The sequence below is a fragment of the Gopherus flavomarginatus genome, chromosome 3, assembly GCF_025201925.1.
Source record: "Gopherus flavomarginatus isolate rGopFla2 chromosome 3, rGopFla2.mat.asm, whole genome shotgun sequence".
Lineage (NCBI taxonomy): Eukaryota > Metazoa > Chordata > Testudines > Testudinidae > Gopherus > Gopherus flavomarginatus.
The window spans coordinates 129,390,174-129,408,143 of NC_066619.1; the positions used below are offsets into that span (position 1 = coordinate 129,390,174).

Here is a 17,970-nt window from a genome sequence, read left to right on the forward strand (position 1 = left end):
TATAACTCTTCGTTTGTCTTCACTCCCCATCCGCTTTTGTTGTTCACTTATTGCACCTTGTCATCAGATTGTAAGTGTTTGAGGCAGGGTGCAGGTCTCACTTTACTTTTGTACAGCACTGAGCAGAGCAGGGCCTTGCTGATGAGATTAGTGTAGTGTGAATACTAGACTGTATTAAAAAGCTTGTAAAGGTGAAATACCGACTCATCATTTAATAATGTCGAAACAGGAGCTCAGTGGGAAGGGACCCATTTAGAGTCAGGTTATATGTGCCCTGGCATTTCAGGGGCACAGATCTCCATTTTCTTAAGTTGAGTAGTTCTTACTGTGTCAGGAAGGGATCCTGCTAGACGGTTAACGTGACAATTAGCATTGGCCCTTCCCTCAGGCGAGGTGCACACAATTTTTCTAAAACCTTGAAGTTCCCTGTGGAAGAGAGGTAGTTTCTGCACACCAAGACAGAGGCCAGATTTCATAAGGCATGTTGGACAAAATCCTCTGTGGGTCCTACGGCTACTGCTCACGGCTACTGTGGGGATTTCATTTCCTTTAATGTCAGAGGAAGTGCTGTGGTTTGACACAAGGTCAGTCATGCAACTTTTTCAGCTTTGCCTTGCAGTCAAGTACAAGGCTGGGTAGGATAAATATGTGGAACCAGAAAAATGGTTGTGTGAGCTATATAGAGTTAAGAGTGAGCTTACAAAGTGTGGATGATAGTCAGGGGCTAGTAATACCTTTTTCCTCACCTCTGTTTTTTCCTCTAGTTGACATCAGGGGCATTTTCTTCTTCTCAGAAGCTTGCTTTATGGAAAGGTTTTTTTGGTACAACCTCTTGTACTTGATGGAGTAGTACTAGATTACTCCGTAGTGTGCCATATTGCAAGCTGAGTATTAATCACATATAAATGGTATCCAAAACTGGGCTTGACGATATTTGATCCCGCACTAGTTTGTACTTAAAATGAAAGGCCAAGCAGAGAGCTATGGCTGATTTACAATATAGACAAGGTAAGTATCATGTTATGCTCTCACTAGGCGTATAAAACTACCCACACTGGACTCATGTCAAAGCAAGATATTACTTGAAAATGATTTTCCCTTTGCAAAATTGAAGCAGATGCCAGCTTTGTGTGTAGGGGAATTTTTCATGCTTTAGGGCAAGATGCAGTTGTTTAATGATGCAGGAAAACCGAATATACATGTTACCTGTTCTCATTAATCACATCTGAAACTAGGGATGATATAGAAGTGCAGGGATTGTTGACTAATACCAAGCAGTGAAGAATTTTTTCTTCTCTTAAAGGTGTATCCCAGTACTTGTTTCTTTATACAATGGTATGGCCTATTTGCATATTCTCAGCTGAGCTGCTGTGTAACTGGTCAATATGAAGGCTGTCTGATGATAAATCATCACTTGTGCAACCAAAAATAATGGCAAAGAAAGTTTCAGTATCTACTTAGATAACAAGTGTTACTCAGAAGAGGAATTGTTTGGCAGGAAATTAGAGCAGACTTAGGGGGAAAAGTCTTTGCATGGATTTAGAATCCTACGCTGTATCTGACTCTCAGGCTGTCTCTCACAGCCTCTGGGTAGTTCTGTCAGTTGTTGGTTTGATGTATGAAGGGATTGGTGGAGTTCTGATAGTTGCCTGAATTCATCAGTCACTGAGAGCAAGCCCATATGAAGGTCTAGGCTAGTTCACCTATCATGTAATTTGTCAATCTGAACAATTACGGTAGTCCTAAAGTACATGTACTGCACTACCCACTGTCCCAGCCTGGTTGGTAACAAAAATGTAAACCTACTTATTTCGGTTTAGTTTGTTGGAAACCTGCTCATCTGGAGCCACAAAAGTTCTGTCTGCACTACAGAGATGGCCATGTTAGAACACAATTATGAATCCTGGTTTTGAAAAAGCCATGTTCCAAGCATTTTAGGGAATTGTTTTGAAGGGACAGTCAACCTGAATTCTAGGTTGACTAGTTTAAAAAAAAAAGAAACAAAACAACCTCTCCAGATTCTAATAGAATGCCCTTTAAATAATATCCAGAATAAAAATGAAGAACTTCTTCGAGTAAGGCTTTCTGCTCCCTGCTAATGTTTTATTTGGGTTTTTGTGACAGCTGAGAAACCAACTACCTGGATATTCAAGGGAATAACAAACTTGTGCAATTGGCAGCACTTTGTGTAGGGTCAGAGTAAACAAGTTGAATGTGCATGCATCTGATGAAGTGGGTATTCACCCACAAAAGCTCATGCTCCAAAACGTCTGTTAGTCTATAAGGTGCCACAGGACTCTTTGTCACTTTTCACAGATCCAGAGTCACACAGCTACCCCTGTGATACAAGTTGGATGTGTGACTTTTCATTTACAGCAATGTTAGGTGTTATAATACAATAGCAGATGTGAAGCTGTCTTTAAGAAGTGCTTGCAGGCATACTGACACTTGAATCCTGATAGATACATATGCCTACACATAACAGGATTGTAGTAGTGTCCTTAGTGGGCCAGGTGGTCTAGTGGTTAGTGTCCACTCATCGTTGGGGAAGGGTTGTAGTAGGAGAGAGCAGGTCCATCCACTCTACCGCGCTCTGACCCAAGGCCCTCAAAGTGTCAGCAGTATTGATCCCTGGAGTGTGGTGAGAATGAGCCCTCTATTTTACCCTCCTTGGGTCGCATGGTACCACCGCTCCCTCTGGTTTCCTTTTCCCTTTTCTGGGACCAGAAGCAAACAGTTAGCCTCACTGGGCTCAGCATACTGTCCTGGTGCTTCAGGAAGGCATCTGTAATCCCATTTCCAGGAGCCCACCGGGGTAGCTCTGCACTTCTCCCCACTGCTGAGCTGGGTTGCTCCCTTTTCAACTCTGCTTCCAGTTGGAAGTAGGCTCTGCAGGGTTGGAGGGGCGGGGTAGCTGGGCCCAGTATTGTCCCTTTTCTCTGGTTCTGTCCCAGTGTGGGTTTGTATACCCCATCACGAGGCTATTTTAACGTTGTTGCAAGATGTTCTGTCCGCACCAGCAAAAAGAAACCGTTTAGGCCACAAACATGATAAAATAAGTTTATTTGTGTAGTTTAGACAATGCCTAAAGGCCCTTATTCACTTCAGGTAGGGGAATTGGGCCACAATGTTCCACTTTGTCATGTAGGCAGGATGCAAAAAAGCAAATGGGCAGAAGTATTAAAAATCAATGAATTTGCGCTATAAACAAGATATTTCACAAAACTAGTTACCTAGTTAGACCCTTCCCTGCCCCACAGATCATACAAACTGGTGTTTACAGAAAAATGAGAGAGGAAGCAGTAGGATGCCAGTGAAGGCAGTCAAAGGTAGTCTTTCCTGTTAGGAGGTTGTCTTTTCATGCAGTTAATAATATTCATTTAGGACAGAAGTAGGCAAACTGTGGCCCGCGGGCCACATCCGGCCTGCGGGACCCTCCTGTCCGGCCCCTGAGCCCCTACCCTGAGAGGCTAGCCCCCAGCCCCTTCCCTGCTGTTCCTTCTCCCCTGCAGCCTCAGCTCACTGCACTGCCGGCACAATGCCCTGAGTGGCGAGCTCTTGCCGGGCAGCGCAGCTGCAGAGCTGCGGCCTGACCCTGTGCTCTGTGCTGCGCGGTTGCATGGCTGGCTCCAGCTTAACCCTATAGGCTACCTGTCCTGGTGCTCTGGGTGGCGCGGTAAGGGGGCAGGGAGCTGGGTGGGGGCGGGAGTGTTGGATAGAGGGCAGGGGAGTTTGGGGTGGTGGTCAGGGGGCAGGGGTGTGGATGAGGGCAGAGCAGTTGGGGGGATGACAGGGGGTTGAATGGGGGCAGGGGTCCCGGGAGGACAGTCAGGAAGGAGTGGGGGGTTGGATGGAGCAGCAGGGGGCAGTCAGGAAGGAGGGGGGGTTGGATGAGGCAGTCAGGGGCAGAGGTTCCTGGGGGTGGTCAAGGAGAAGGAGTGGTTGGATGGATGGGGCAGGGGTCCCAGGGGTGCAGACAGGAATGAGAGGGGGGGTCAGGTGGGGGTCTAGGGGTGGTCAGAGGACAGGGAGGGGTGGATGGGGCAGGGGTCCTGGGGGGGGCCATCAAGGGACAGGGAATGGGGGGATTGGATGGGTCAGGGGTTCCAGGGGGGCTGTCGGGGGCAAGAAGCAGGGGTGGCTGGATAGGGGGCGGGGGCCGGGCTACACTTGGCAATTTGGGGAGGCACAGCCTCCCCTAACTGGCCCTCCATACAATTTCGGAAACCCAATGTGGCCCTCAGCCCAAAAAATTTGCCTGCCCCTGATTTAGGAGCTTTTCTGTAGTTCATAGATGGAGGTGGGATGTTAGAAGGCTGAATCTTGACCCGGCCCTTGTTTGGCCATATCCCCTAAACAGTAAGGTCCAGGCCACATCTCTGTTTCTAAAGTTGTTGTTCGGTTCACATTTCAGATAGTGTGTTTGGGTCACCAGTGTCGGGAAGGCACAATGGATAAAATGGCTTTTACAAACCATATCGTGAATTAGGCTGTTTCAAGTTGCACCTTGTGTAAGCTATTAACCTAGCTGTGGTCGCTTGAAATTCCTAATGGCACTTGCACTAATATAGGTGGAAGATGGGCCTTAACTGTTTGGATATTGCTAACTGCTGGAAAATAGCCTGCCTGATTTTGTTTATTGCATGGGTGCAAAGCCTTTTCTTGAGTTCATCTGCAAGGAGAAATGTCTCTATTTGTAATAAGTGCAGAGTTCAGAAATCTGCGGATAGCCGCTTTCCATCTGTGGACCATTTTTGTGGATTGGATGTGGATACTAATTTTGTATCTGCACAGAGCTCTAATTATGCGTCCTGCTTAATTGCCACCTTTTTTGTTTTTCTGCTGTCACTTCCATTACAGAACCTCAGTGCTGCGATACAGCAAACATGGACACCAGATATTTATGGTGGAAGGGCAGTAAGTCCCTTTTCAACTTATTTCTGCTCTCCGGGTTTCTGCTCCTCATAGATATTTAGGCAAGAAAATCCCTTTTGGGATGTGTCAATGAAAACTAAATTAGTGTTCCATGGGTGCTACAGCGTAATAAGCACACTTGCAATCAGTTCCCCCAGTAGTATTTGCTCTGTTGCACGTGTTTAATGATGACCCAATGTCTGAAACATTTTTGTATGAAATTTCTTCTTTGCCATAACAAATGGACTCAGAAAATCAGCTGAAGTTGCTCAGCATTGCGCTGCGGTGTTCCATAGATAAGCTGAGATAAGATTTTTGTATTCTTCTTTTGTGGCTGTTATGGATAGCCGATACTTTCGTAATGGTTACAGTACAGCCCAGGTAAGTACGCCTTGGTTAAATTATACTCTTGATGAAAAAGACTCTGCTCTGCCCCCTCCTCCCCAGGACTGAATAGTGTTTTCTTAAACCTCAAGTCCCTGGAGAGCTTCTTAAAGGCTGGCTGGCAGCAAGGACAGTGCTTGTCGCCAGGGTGAAGAGCATGACATGCTCTAAAATCCACAGTCACTGAAACAGAAATATCCTCAGATTTCAGGTGCTCCCTTCCCCCCAAACCAGGAATGGATATCTGGAGTAGAATTGTACAATTGCAAGCTTGCGTGTCACATGAAGATGGAGGAATTAGAATTCCTCCTTTCAGTCCGTATCTTTGGTCACCAGGTGCCCTAGCAGTCAAGAAAATAGAGAGCACAAATGCATTGCAAAATTGTAGATTATTCCTGTTTTACTTTCTCAGCAAACTGTTGGAGCAAACACTGAAAGCTAACATGAGGTGCTAAATATTTATTAATAAATGCCAATGTATCTAGCACTTCTGACTCTGAAAGGGCACCAAATATTTGTGTCCTTTCAGAATCAGAAACGTCCATTTTTCTCCTCGATTCACTGATGAGATTGTTGTTCAGCATTTGTCATCAGATTTCCTTTGGCAGCAAACTGGTGTCACACAGGCTCCATAAAACCCAGCAGAAATGGGGGAGGTGGGTTGCTGCTGGGGATCTCTCAAATTTACCTCCAGAATGAAAACTTTTCAGTACCATGTCGGAAGTGGATCCCTGAGCTTTTTTTCCCCCCTTGTGGTCAGGTTTATACATTTATTTTAATAAGAAATTTAGGGTTTGTGAAAATAATTGTAGTGCTGTTAATCTAAGTGAGTGTTGGAAGGTAAGAGGCAAAACCCACTGAGTGAGAAGAAGCACAGACTGGTGTACAGTGACCTGACATGCAAGTGCAAAGGAGAGCGACTTCTTTAGCGAGAGACCATGTCCAGAGCGCTACCAGGGACGTGTAGAGTAAGACACAAGCACAGCTAGGGGCATTTGAATCGAGAAGCAATTTTAAACTCATTAAACGGTGAATGAGTAGTATTGTCAGTGTTCATTACAATAATCCACAGTAATGAAATGGAGTGAACTCGGTGTCGGAGCAGTGATGGGTGCGTATAATTCAATAATAAAGGAATGAGTAAGTTTCATGGGCAGTAAATAATCACCAGACTTCATTAGATTGTAGGGAAGAGCTATAACAGTTGATCATAATTAGAAGTCAAACAAGTGTAGGCTTGAGCGTCTCCTGCTGTTGTTTGCAACTTGGAATAACGCGTTGGAGGGACTAGTTTGAACAAGCAGTTTCAGTGTCTTCAGAGAGATGATGGCTATTCACTTAGAGGCTATATTATGCCCTAGCTCACTTTGCCTCTTCTAACCTTTGTCAGAAACTAGCTGTCCTCGATCCCGATGTCTTTTGTTACATGCAGCAACAGAGAAGTACTTTGGCTTGAGGAATCTGATAAAATGATCAGTGGTGAGGTAGCTAAGACTGAATATATGGTATAATACTTTAGGGCTGACATTTTAAGGTGTCCTCATTAGGATCCAGAGTTAACATTCTGTTTAGATGAACAAGTCAGTTACGCACAATTCCTATTTTAAAGGATTTCTTTGCAACCATAAGTGCCACAGACTTAATTTTTTTAATTAAACAATTTGAACATAAGGGGCTAGGAAAAGGAGACTTAGTAAATACGGAGCTTCAGATTATATTCTGTTAAACCAGATCTTCAGAGTATTCCACACACACCGGGTGATGGTGCTGTCTTTTCTCAGCCTCCAAAAAGTGAGGCTTTTTGGAGTTGGAAGGCTGAGAGAATTGGAAAAGTCATCATGTTTTCCTGAGTCATGGTGATCGTGTTACAGTGCCTGGTTCTGTTAGCTGTCCTGGGTTGATGCTAAACTACATGCCAGCTTCACCAAAGAACTTTTCAGTTTCAGTTTGTATCTCTGGTCACCCATTGCTGTAGCAGTCAAGAAAAGAGAGAGCACAAATGCATTGCAAAATTGTGTATTACACCTCTGCCCCGATACAACGTGACCCAATATAACATAAATTCAGATATAATGCAGTAAAGCAGTGCTCTGGGGGGGTGAGGCTGCGCACACCGGCGGATCAAAGCAAGTTCGATATAACGTGGTTTCACCTATAACGCAGTAAGATTTTTTGGCTCCCAAGGACAGCGTTCTATCGGGGTAGAGGTGTATTCCTGTGTGTTAGTTTCTCAGCATACTGTTGGAGGGAACGCTCAAAGCTAACATGAGGCACTAAATGTTATTTATTAATAAATGCCAACGTATCTAGCACTTTGGACTCTGAAAGGACACCAGATATTTTGCATTATGTGTATGAGTTGCTTATTCCATGAGTGAAATGCACAAATCACTGAGGTGGAGAAGAATGATGTAGCTCTAAGTTAACGTTAATACTCTAGTTGGGACACGAGTAATGGCAGTCAATTGGACGGTCCCCTCAAACCCTTTTCAGTCTATCTTTGTTCTCATTTCCTTCTGCATTTCGAATCCGGACAGGCTCTTCTTTTGCTGCATGCACGTGGGGAAGGGCCTGAAGGTTCACTCTCCACCTTTTCTTCCTAGAGTAAAAGATTCACTTGTCCCTAAAATTATTTTCCCAAGATGGAGCAGAAGATACCTTGCTGTGCCCTGCTCTTCAGCTGTCTATGGGGTCACTATGGTATTGAGCCCATGAACAAACCTTTGCCCCACATGGAGCTTCACTGGCACTACCCATAGCCCATGTAAACCCATTTTAGGAGATCAAGTGTCCCTCAGTCCAGCTTGGTAGTTCCTGGGCTGTTGAGTGGCATGGAGCGCCATTCCTAAAGTGCTGCTGGCTTGGAGCCACCTGCTCTAGTGTAAAAAAACAGATGAGGACCCTGAAGCAGTGACCCTTGCATGATCCCTTAGTCTGGAAGAGCTAAAGTGTTAATTTAACAGCAGCGGCTGTGAATGAAGGTACCTTTATTTTGGCCTGCTCAGCAAAGTTTGAAAATAGAAATCAAAGCTACATCTCAAGTACCCCAGTGGCAGAACCCTTCTAGGAATGCAGGAGATGTGTAAGAACGCACAGTAACACTACATCATTTTAATAATTGGTACTAATATTGGGAATATACACCGGCCAAATAGTCTGGATAGCAGTCTTGAATTCTCTTGCCAAAAAGTGCAATTAACATTGTGGGTTTCTTACTGACAATTTTTTTTGCAATTTTTTTCTAGGAAATTTGGTGCCAGACCTTCCTAAAATGACTTCCTCTGCAAGCCACCCAGATCTTTTAAGTGGATGGGATTCTTGGGCAGATTCCCCAGCTACAACCAAACTAGCATCACAACAGCTGAAGAAGCCTGCACTTGAAGGTATTGTGCAACAAAAATATACTGTGTATTTCTATTGCTAAAGAAAATGCGTGCATTCCAAATATCCGTCATCTCAGCCACCCGAAACAACAGAACAACCATATGCGACTCTCATGTGGTTCATTAAATACAGTCACATTAAAGTACTCGGCTTTAAGGTACTGAAAGTTATAGACATGGTAAAAGCTAACAGTGTAACATATATAACAAGAATTTTGGAGGAGAGGCCTCAGACAAGAATCTACATAGAAAATATTGATAGCAATTTGCTGTGAATCAGGGAGACAGTTTTTGTCAACACCTTTTAAAAAAAAATGGATATTTTCATCCTCTGCCATCTGTGCCCTGTACTTAACTTCATATTTGTTTTTATGACACAGGCCAAGCTCTTACTACAGGAAGCCAGACAAGTGTGCCTTCAGGTTTGTCGTTCAGCCAAGCAAAATCTCAGAACTTCGACCCCTTTGCTGACCTTGCTAACCTTAAATCTGGTCTTCCAGGTAATCTTGTATGTTTTCTTAAAAGAACAAAGCAACTAAGAACTTCGTTACTACATAGAAATTGTTTTGAAAACATAGCTTGGAAGCAATATAAACCCTTTAATGCTTCAACTTCTAACTGAAGTGGTTTGAAAAATGTTTCTGAATGAGCACGTTATTCCAACATTGCCCACCGTGAGGTTTCTTGCACCTTCCTGTGATGCATGCTGTCCTGTCAGCGATGGGATTGTTGGTCTGAGCTAGTATGGCAATTCCTATTTACTTCTGGTCCACAAAAAATGAGGGTCATCATAACTGTGAAATGCAGAACTTCTGGAACTGCTTTCGCTGTGAGTAGAAATGTTAAACCGCTCTTTATTTTATATTGATAACGTTTAAAAAAGGAAACAGAAGACATGGCCACTTGTAATCTCTCTCCACTGGCTTATGGTTGAACTCTAGACAGGTACTTCAAGAACTTCCTTGTTAAACTGTCTGTCAGTACTCACACATGATCAGTGTTTCACTGAGTTTCATTACAGGGTTGAGGTTTTTAAGGCCCGGCTTGACAGAGCCCTGGCTGGGATGATTTAGCTGGGAATTGGTCCTGCTCTGAGCAGGGGGTTGGACTAGGTGACCTCCTGAGGGGCCTTCCAACCCTGATATCTATGATCATTTTATGAATCATTATTTAGTAGTGAGAATTTTTTAATATTTAGCCACATGCCATCTCAGTGTCTGACTTCCTGAGTTGCACCCAGTGTATGTCATCTGTAAATTTACACACAACTTTACAGACTTGGTATGTACTGTTAAAAGTAGCTATTCTCTCTCCACTATTTTTGTATAATTTTGCAGCAAGTATTGAGTTCAAGAGGAAACCTGAGAAACCTGGATTAGCGCTTCCTTTTGTCAATAGCCACATGCCATATTGCACCAAATTCAATCAAGAAAAAAAACGAATAACCAACTACTTGGTTATGAGTTAAGGTTTATGTACTGACCATATCTCTGCAACTGTACAAGACTCAAATATATAGATAGTCCCTACCCCAGAAGCTTTTTAGCCAAAAGACAGGTGTAAGAGAGAAGATGCACTGACCGATTCGGGGGAGGTGGTATCTCAAAATGATTTAAAAAACCCATTCAGATTTCTACTGCCCATTAAATCTGGGATGTAGAAAGCATTTGAGAAGGAATTAGTTTGTGAGCTTTATGAAAGCAGCGGATCTTTGGGAGGGGGTAGAGACTAGAGCACTGACCAAGAGATCTTTCCATGCATATGAGGCAGCCTGGAGGAAAGCAAGAGTTCTGGAAAAGAAGAAGACAAATTGAGTGGTGTGACTGGCGTACTTGGGCATAGTCAGAAGGGGGCATGGGTGAGAAAATCTGAGACTTGCTCAGGGCAACGTTGCACAGGGCTTTGGAGGAAAGGACAAGTTTAAAGTTTTTGTTGAGTTTTAAGCAGACTTGAGATGAAAGATGTCGGTGCTGAGGGAGGCCAGAGAGGAGGCGGTTATTAAATCCAAGGCAGGCAATGATGATAGGACAGAAAGGAGTGGTCCAATTTTTTTGAACTGTTTATGAAATGAAATAAATGGCAAGATGTTGTGATATTTGGTGCTATCTTGGATGTGCATGGGAGGAAGGGGGAGAAGATTAAAATGGCCTTGTGCTTCTGAGCCTGAGTGATGGGAGATAAAGGTACTGATAACAGGAAGTGGCAAATGTTTTGGAAGTAGCTCCGCTGGGTTTTGGTGGTAGCATCCAGGACAGTGCTTTGGAAAGACCTTTAGATATTGTGTAAGAGACAGAGGGAAGTTGACAGGAGTGAGGGAGCATGTTTGAGTGGTAGCGTAGAAGTGGTAGCTGAAGCTGTGAGCTGATGAAGTTGCTCAGGGAGAAGAGGGTCTGAGGACAGAGCCCTGAAGGACTCCAACAGTGAAAGCAATTTCTTCTCTTCCTTGCCACAGAAGATGCTGAAAGAGCCCTCAGATGCAGGCAGGAAATGGAGAGCCCACGTCGGTAAAAATCCAGGAAGGAGAAAGTGATTGATGGTCTCAGAAGCAGCAGAAAGCTCAGGGAGGGTGAAGATGGTTCTTTGACTTGGCTAAGAATAGGTGACTGGAGAGCTAGTGAGAGCTGATCCAGTGAAGTGGGGGCAGTGCACAGGCTGCACTGTAGGGAATCTACATGGATCGGAGGAGAGGAAATCAAAGCAGTGATTATAAACAGTTTGTTCAGGAGGTGCAGTGGAAAAGAGAGATGCCGGTAGTTGGAGAGGCAGTTGGGGTTAATGATTGGCCTTTTGAGAAGTGAGGATCCTAGTGCTAATGAAAAGGAGCTGGAGTTGGGAGAATGAGTGAGAGGAGATGAGGTGGTCAGGCACTGGGAGCAGAGGGTTGGAAGTCAAGGGTAAGCAAGAAACCTCTGATACAATTAGCAAAGTATATATGGTCTGTGGTCTTTCATTCCACTACGTTGTCTGTCTGTACACTCCCTGGCCCCTTCTCCCTAGTAAAATATGTGCCAACCTAATCAGGGAAGCCTGGTCTTTTCTATCTTGCATTAAAATCAGCGTGAGGCATCAGGTTTCCTCCTCTTCTGGATTGTCAGTCTCCAGCGTGGACTCTGCTTTCTTGCTGAATTTTTTGTGTGAGTCTGTGTGTCCAGTTCTTACTCTTGGTGGAATCAGTAAGGAAGCTTCTACACCTTCCTATTCGAATGTGTAGCTTCCTGTCTGCAGTTTCAGAGCAGTTCACGCTGAGAAAGCTTTTGTCCAAGACAAATGTGTTTAAGCTTAAACATGATTTTCGTTTAAATTTAATCAGATATTAATGGAACCATGAAGTGCTGGCTCATTCTGATCTTTCTTCATGTCTCCCACTCCAATTGTTGCCTCCCTCCCTCACCCCGGTCTTCCTTCTGCTGCTGTGTTATAACTACACTGTGATAGTGCAACTGGATGGAATCAGTCTCTAGCCATTGAGAGCAGATTTCAGTTCACTCTGCTCCACTGCAAGTGCAAAACTGCAGGGATGGGGGAGGCCAGGCACAGAGGTCATGATATCAGAGCCTGGTCCTTGCGCTGCATGCAGCAATACACCACATGCAGTTGGCAATGAAGTCTTTGCATCTGCTGATGATCCACAGCCTTTTACCTGATTACTTCAAGGTGCTTCTGCTGTGATTCTGCTTCAGTGGGAAAATGAGCTGTTGTGCCAGTCTATTACGCCTGGTGGTTCGTTGCCATTGTCCTAGGCAGCCAGACGCACAAAGGATCAGAAACATAGAAGGCACTTGTGTGCTGGGAAGATGAGCGGCTCCTCGTCTGGCGCCTGCCAGATGAAATCAAGTTTGGGGACCACTGCGCTAGATCCCACAGAAGTGCCAACTCACTTCTGTTTTGCTTTACTTCATGTCAGTGGCAAATTATTTTTGCCAGATAATCTCAATAGTTTTGATGTAACTAACACTTTGTTTTTCATTTTATACCATCCCCATTAGGTTACCCTGTGCCAAACAAGTATGGTATGGTTAATGTCATGCACGCCTTTATCTTAATAGCTTTGTCACTTTAGTGTGTCCTACTGGGCCTGATTCAGGCCTCCCATATCTGTTTTACACCAATGTGATTCCATCAGCTACACTGGCATTACCCCAGATTTACACTGGTGTATGTCACACCATAATGTGTGCTGCACAGTCCAGTGTGGGAGTTACAGCAGGATGTAGAAGTGCTTTGTCCACATCTCTTGTGCTGCGGCCTGAAGATGTGGCACCATAGAGATAGCCCAGCCCAGTATCACCTGAGGCGTTAGGTCTATGCGGGGGGAATTTGCTGCCTAGCTGCTTAGGGAACTTCTATGGCCCTATTGTGCTACAGGATCATCCCAGAGAATCATCATCAGGGCTAGCACTTCGCCCTTACTATAAAAACTAAACCAAGCATTACTAATGCCCGTTCAGTATGGCCACCAAAATCAGCTTCCTCCTTCACCTCTGTCACCTCCCTCTCATTGGCAATCACCCAAAGAGATGCAGAAGCAAGCTGCAAATGTGCCCCTCTGTGCACAGCTTTCAGGATCAGACTGCAAGAGCTGGCCAGCCAGTTGTAACCGCCATAGTGGGGAGATAGTGTCGAAAATATCTTGGTCCAGCACTGTTGAAATGAAAGCTCATAATTATTTGTGACAACCAGAGTAGAGGGTGTCAAATTCTTCCATATAAGCAATTTGCATGGTTGTCACTAGAAGCTTGCTACGTGTTCATATACCATATAAGGCTTCTCACGACAAAGTGTTTTCCTATTGCCTTCATGATGAATATTGTCAGTGCTTGACTGTACTGTCTGTAAAATTTGCCAAATTTAAACAGTGTAGTATAGAAAGCTGCAAATAGACCCATACATGCAGGGCCTTCTGTTCTGATTTTTCCCTCTAAACATCCCAACTGTAACTTTCTGTAGAGGTGGGGTACGGGGTAAATGGTGAAGAAAAGGGCATTCCTGCCTGTGTTTGGATGTCTGAGGCCCATCTGTGCTTGGCTTATACCTATTCCAGTGCGAAGTGGTTTAGATCTGCTTTATGGAGGTGTAGAAGGTTTAAATGAATTTTCTTGCAAAGAATGTGACCTTCCTCTTTCCAGTCTGAATTTAGATGATAATACTGCATTTAAATTCAATTACCAAGCTACTTTTCAGTTGAATGGGCCTGTGCCAGGAAGTGTCATGTTGACCACATGCCAGTTGACAAAGAAACTCGCTTTCTAGAAATGGTGTCTGAAGGAAAGAGACGTCAAATAAAGGCAGTCTGGGTGGAGCCTTTTCTAGGAGTATCATTCCCTGGCTTGTCATGCTGAGTGCTGAAACTAAAGCTTTAGAGCTGGATTCCATTACTCTGGTCTTATGCCGGTGTAACCAATGGAGGATCAGGCCTTCCGTTGTGGCTGGTGAAGCTACAAAGACTAATATATTTTCCACTCTCCAGGCAGAGATGGGAGGTACTAGAGAAATCTAGACTGTGATTTAATTAGGGAGATAATGCTAGGTTATCATTCAAGATAATTTTAATGTGTTGGGTTTGTGTATATATCTTACTTCAGTGTTGTTCTTAAAGCAATTTCTCTGCTGTCAGACCTCATTCAGTTATTTTCTCTGTATTTGTATACAGCCCATTACTAATGTTTTTTTAAAGGCTTTAAAGCCATTTTCCCCCATCTGGTGAAGACTTCTTTATTTAAAAACAGTAATACACAAAAGGAAGCTTGAGGGCATGGATTTTATTGGGAGTGCCTTCAGAGCACACCACTTTTTCTTGAGTCTGAGGGGAGTTTCCCAGCATCCTTCTCATAATAATTAGTAAATACTTAAATGTAAATAGTTGGCAGTGAAAACCTAATGTATTTTCCTGTGTTGAATATATCCACTGAAGTGCACGGTATGGTGACTGATCAGACAAGGGTTAGCAGTTGTCACAAAATGTCAGTTAAGTGGTTGAGGTTTGAGGTGAAATAACTGACACTCAGTAGTGGGTTCCAGACTAGAACTGCGATATTGTCTCTAACTCTGCCGAAACTGTTCTCATTAAGTTTCACTTTCAGACACTCGTGTTCTCTACATTATATTTCCTTTAAATTGAAGGGTGTTTCTTATTAAATCTCTTGGGTAGGTGTCAGACCAGAACTTGGGCAAGACTGTATTATGTAGTCAAAATGTTTTAAAACATATTACAACTAAATTAGGCACTGTTATTGTCCAGGTCCTTCTGGTGGTGGATTCCCAGCTGGTGGGTTTGGTCAGAAGTCAGCTCCGTCCCAGAAAGGAGGGAATCAGTGGCAGACAAAGAAACCACAAAATACAGGTACTTCGTGGCAATCCCACACTCAGCCACAGCAAGCTAAATCCAGCACACAGAGTAAACCCAACTATACCGTGAACTTCAGTGTTATTGGAGGCCGAGAAGAGAGAGGTATCCGAACTCCAGGCTTTGGTAAGTTCTGTTTCCTGGAACTATAGTTATAATGATGTGTTGCATATGAAGTCCTTATGGTCTCTGCAAGCATAGTTCTGGGGCTTTATGAAAACAAACTTTGAAAGGTTCTGAAGAACTTATTTTAGTCATGTTAAAGGCTTCATATTTTGTTTTGTTATTAAATGAGGTCTAATAGCAATAACATGAGTGGCATTTAAGCAGTTGTGTTCAGCTAAAGGTCCACTTGTCAGATCTCTCATTGCCTACCAGCAGTTCCTCATAGATATTAGCATGACAATATGCGTTGTTGTTGTTGTTGTAGCTGTGTTGGTCCCAGGATATTAGTGACACAAGGTGGGTGAGGTAGTATCTTTTATTGGACCAACTTCTGTTGTTGAGAGGTAAGCTACAAAGCTTCTCTCTCAACACAGAGCTCTTCATGTCTGGAAAATGTACGCAGAGGCCTGGTTTACACTAGGAAACTAGGTCAGTTATAACTGTGTCACTCAGGGTGTGAAAAATCCACGCCCCTTAGCAATGCCGTTAAATCATCCTAACCCCAGGTGTAGACAGCTCTAGATCAATGGGAGAATCCTCCCCTCAACCTAGCTACCATCTTTCGGGGAGGTGGATTACCTACACTGATGGAAGAACTCCTCCCATTGACATAGGCAGTGCCTTCATTAAGGGCATGGCTACACTTGCAGATGTAGAGCGCTGTGAGTTAAACCCATGTTTGTAGAGCGCAGTAGGGGAAGCGCTGTAGTCTGTCCGTACTCACAGCTGAGAGTGCCCTGGGGTGGCCACATTAGCAGCTCTTTCAGTGGCCACAGAGCAGCATGCAAGTGGCTGCAACGTGCTTGTCAAATGGGGGGTGGGTGGGGTGGAACATGACAGGGAGTGTGCTGTGTGTGTGTAGGGGGGGAGAGTGGGTTTTTGGGGGGCTGAGAGCATGTCAGAATGCTGTCTGGTAGTTCAGACAGCAGCAGACCCCCTCTCCTCCCTGCCCCTCTCTCTCTCTCTCACACAACATTCCACAGTAATGGTTGCTTTGTCTCGGAGCAGATAAGCAGCTGGCTGTCAAATGGAGCTTTCAAAGGGCATATCCAAAACAATGACAAGAGTGGCCACTTGACTTAAGGGGATTATGGGACGTTTCCAGAGGCATATCAGAGCCCAGTAATGCAACACCTTGTTCACACTGGTGCCACGGCGCTCCAGCGGGGGTGCATCAAACGTTATTCCACTCGCCGAAGTGGAGTACCAGCAGCGCCGTAGTCGCGGAGTCAGAGTACTCTACATGCCTTGTCATTGTGGACGGGGAGTGAGCTAGTGTGCCTGGGGTTCCTTTAATGCACTGTAACTCCCAAGTGTAGTCAAGCCCTAAGTGTCGAAAACCCCAGAGTGCCACAGCTAAATGCAAGGGGGTAGATTGTTTAGCATAAGTAGTTAACCTTGAATGGTCCCTTGAAGTGTGTTAAGTGGCCTGTTAACACCTCTTCAGTCATAGGGGGGGGGAAGAGAGAGGCCTTGGCTACACTGACGCTTTACAGCGCTGCAGCTGTCTCGTTCAGGGGTGTGAAAAAACACACCCCTGAGTGCAGCCAAGTTACAGCGCTGCAAAGCGCCAGTGTAAACAGTGCCCCAGCGCTGGGAGCGCGGCTCCCAGCGTTGCAAGCTAATCCCCACGGGGAGGTGGAGTACCTGCAGCGCTGGGAGAGCTCTTTCCCAGCGCTGGCGCCGCGACCACACTCACACTTCAAAGCGCTGCCGCGGCAGTGCTCCCATGGCAGCGCTTTGGAATTTCGAGTGTAGCCAAGCCCAAAGAAAATCTGTAACCCACGTAACCGTGAATGGTCTCTTGAGAGATGGGAAACACCCCTTTGAGCAACATAAAGTTGCACTGACAAAAGCGCCAGTGTGGACGGAGGCTCTCCCACCAACATAACTACTGCTGCTCGTTGGAGGTGGTTTAATTATGTCTACAGGAGAACTCTCTCCTGTGCATCGGTAAGCTTGCCAGTGTAGACATGGCGTTAAGGGAAAAACAGTTTTTAAGAGAGCTGGCAGTTTTTCAAAGAGACATTAAGGGCACAAGAGCAAACTAGCCCTCTGCGTAGGAAAGATAGAAAGTATGGCAAGAGACCACCCTGGCTTACCCAGGAGATCTTCAATGATCTGAAACTCAAAAAAAGAGTCCTACAAAAAGTGGAACCTAAGTCAAATTACAAAGGATGAATATAAACAAGTAACACAAGTGTGTAGGGACAAAATTAGAAAGGCCAAGGCACAAAATGAGCTCAAACTAGCTAGAGACATAAAACAAGAATATGTTCTACAAATGCATTATAAGCAAGAGGAAGACCAAGGACACTGTAGGCCCATTTCTCAATGAGGATGAGAAAACACTAATAGAAAATGTGGAAATGGCAGAAGTTCTAAATGATATTTTTGTTTTGGTTTTCACCAAGAAGTTTGGTGGTGATTGGACATCTAACATAGTGAATGCCAGTGAAAATGAGGTAGCATCAGAGGCTAAAATAGGGAAAGAACAAGTTTAAAATAAGATGTCTTCAAGTCGCCAGGGCTGGATGAAATACATGCTAGAATACTCGAGGAGCTGACTGAGGAGATAGCTGAGCCATTAGTGATTCTCTTCAAAAAGTAATGGAAGATGGGAGAAATTCGCAAGGACTGGAAAAGGGCAAATATAGTGCCCATCTATAAAAAGGGAAATGAGGACAACCTGGGGAATTACAGACCAGTCAGCTTAACTTCAGTACCTAGAAAGATAATGGAGCAAGTAATTAAGCCATCAGTTTGCAAACATCTAGAAGA

General features: G+C 44.5%; 1 protein-coding gene across 2 annotated transcripts in view; it reads left to right on the forward strand.

Annotated features, from left to right (window-relative positions):
• The window catches only part of GAK (cyclin G associated kinase), a 106,114-nt gene that overhangs the window by 80,612 nt on the left and 7,532 nt on the right, over positions 1 to 17,970 (forward strand). Inside the window, exons 23-25 of one of the 2 annotated variants that reach the window (XM_050944333.1) lie at positions 8,544 to 8,681; positions 9,062 to 9,103; positions 14,920 to 15,150. In XM_050944333.1, coding sequence (XP_050800290.1) covers positions 8,544 to 8,681; positions 9,062 to 9,103; positions 14,920 to 15,150 — 411 coding nt within the window. Of the gene's footprint in view, positions 1 to 8,543; positions 8,682 to 9,061; positions 9,182 to 14,919; positions 15,151 to 17,970 lie in introns of both variants that reach the window. The other variant, XM_050944332.1, reaches the window with a different exon arrangement.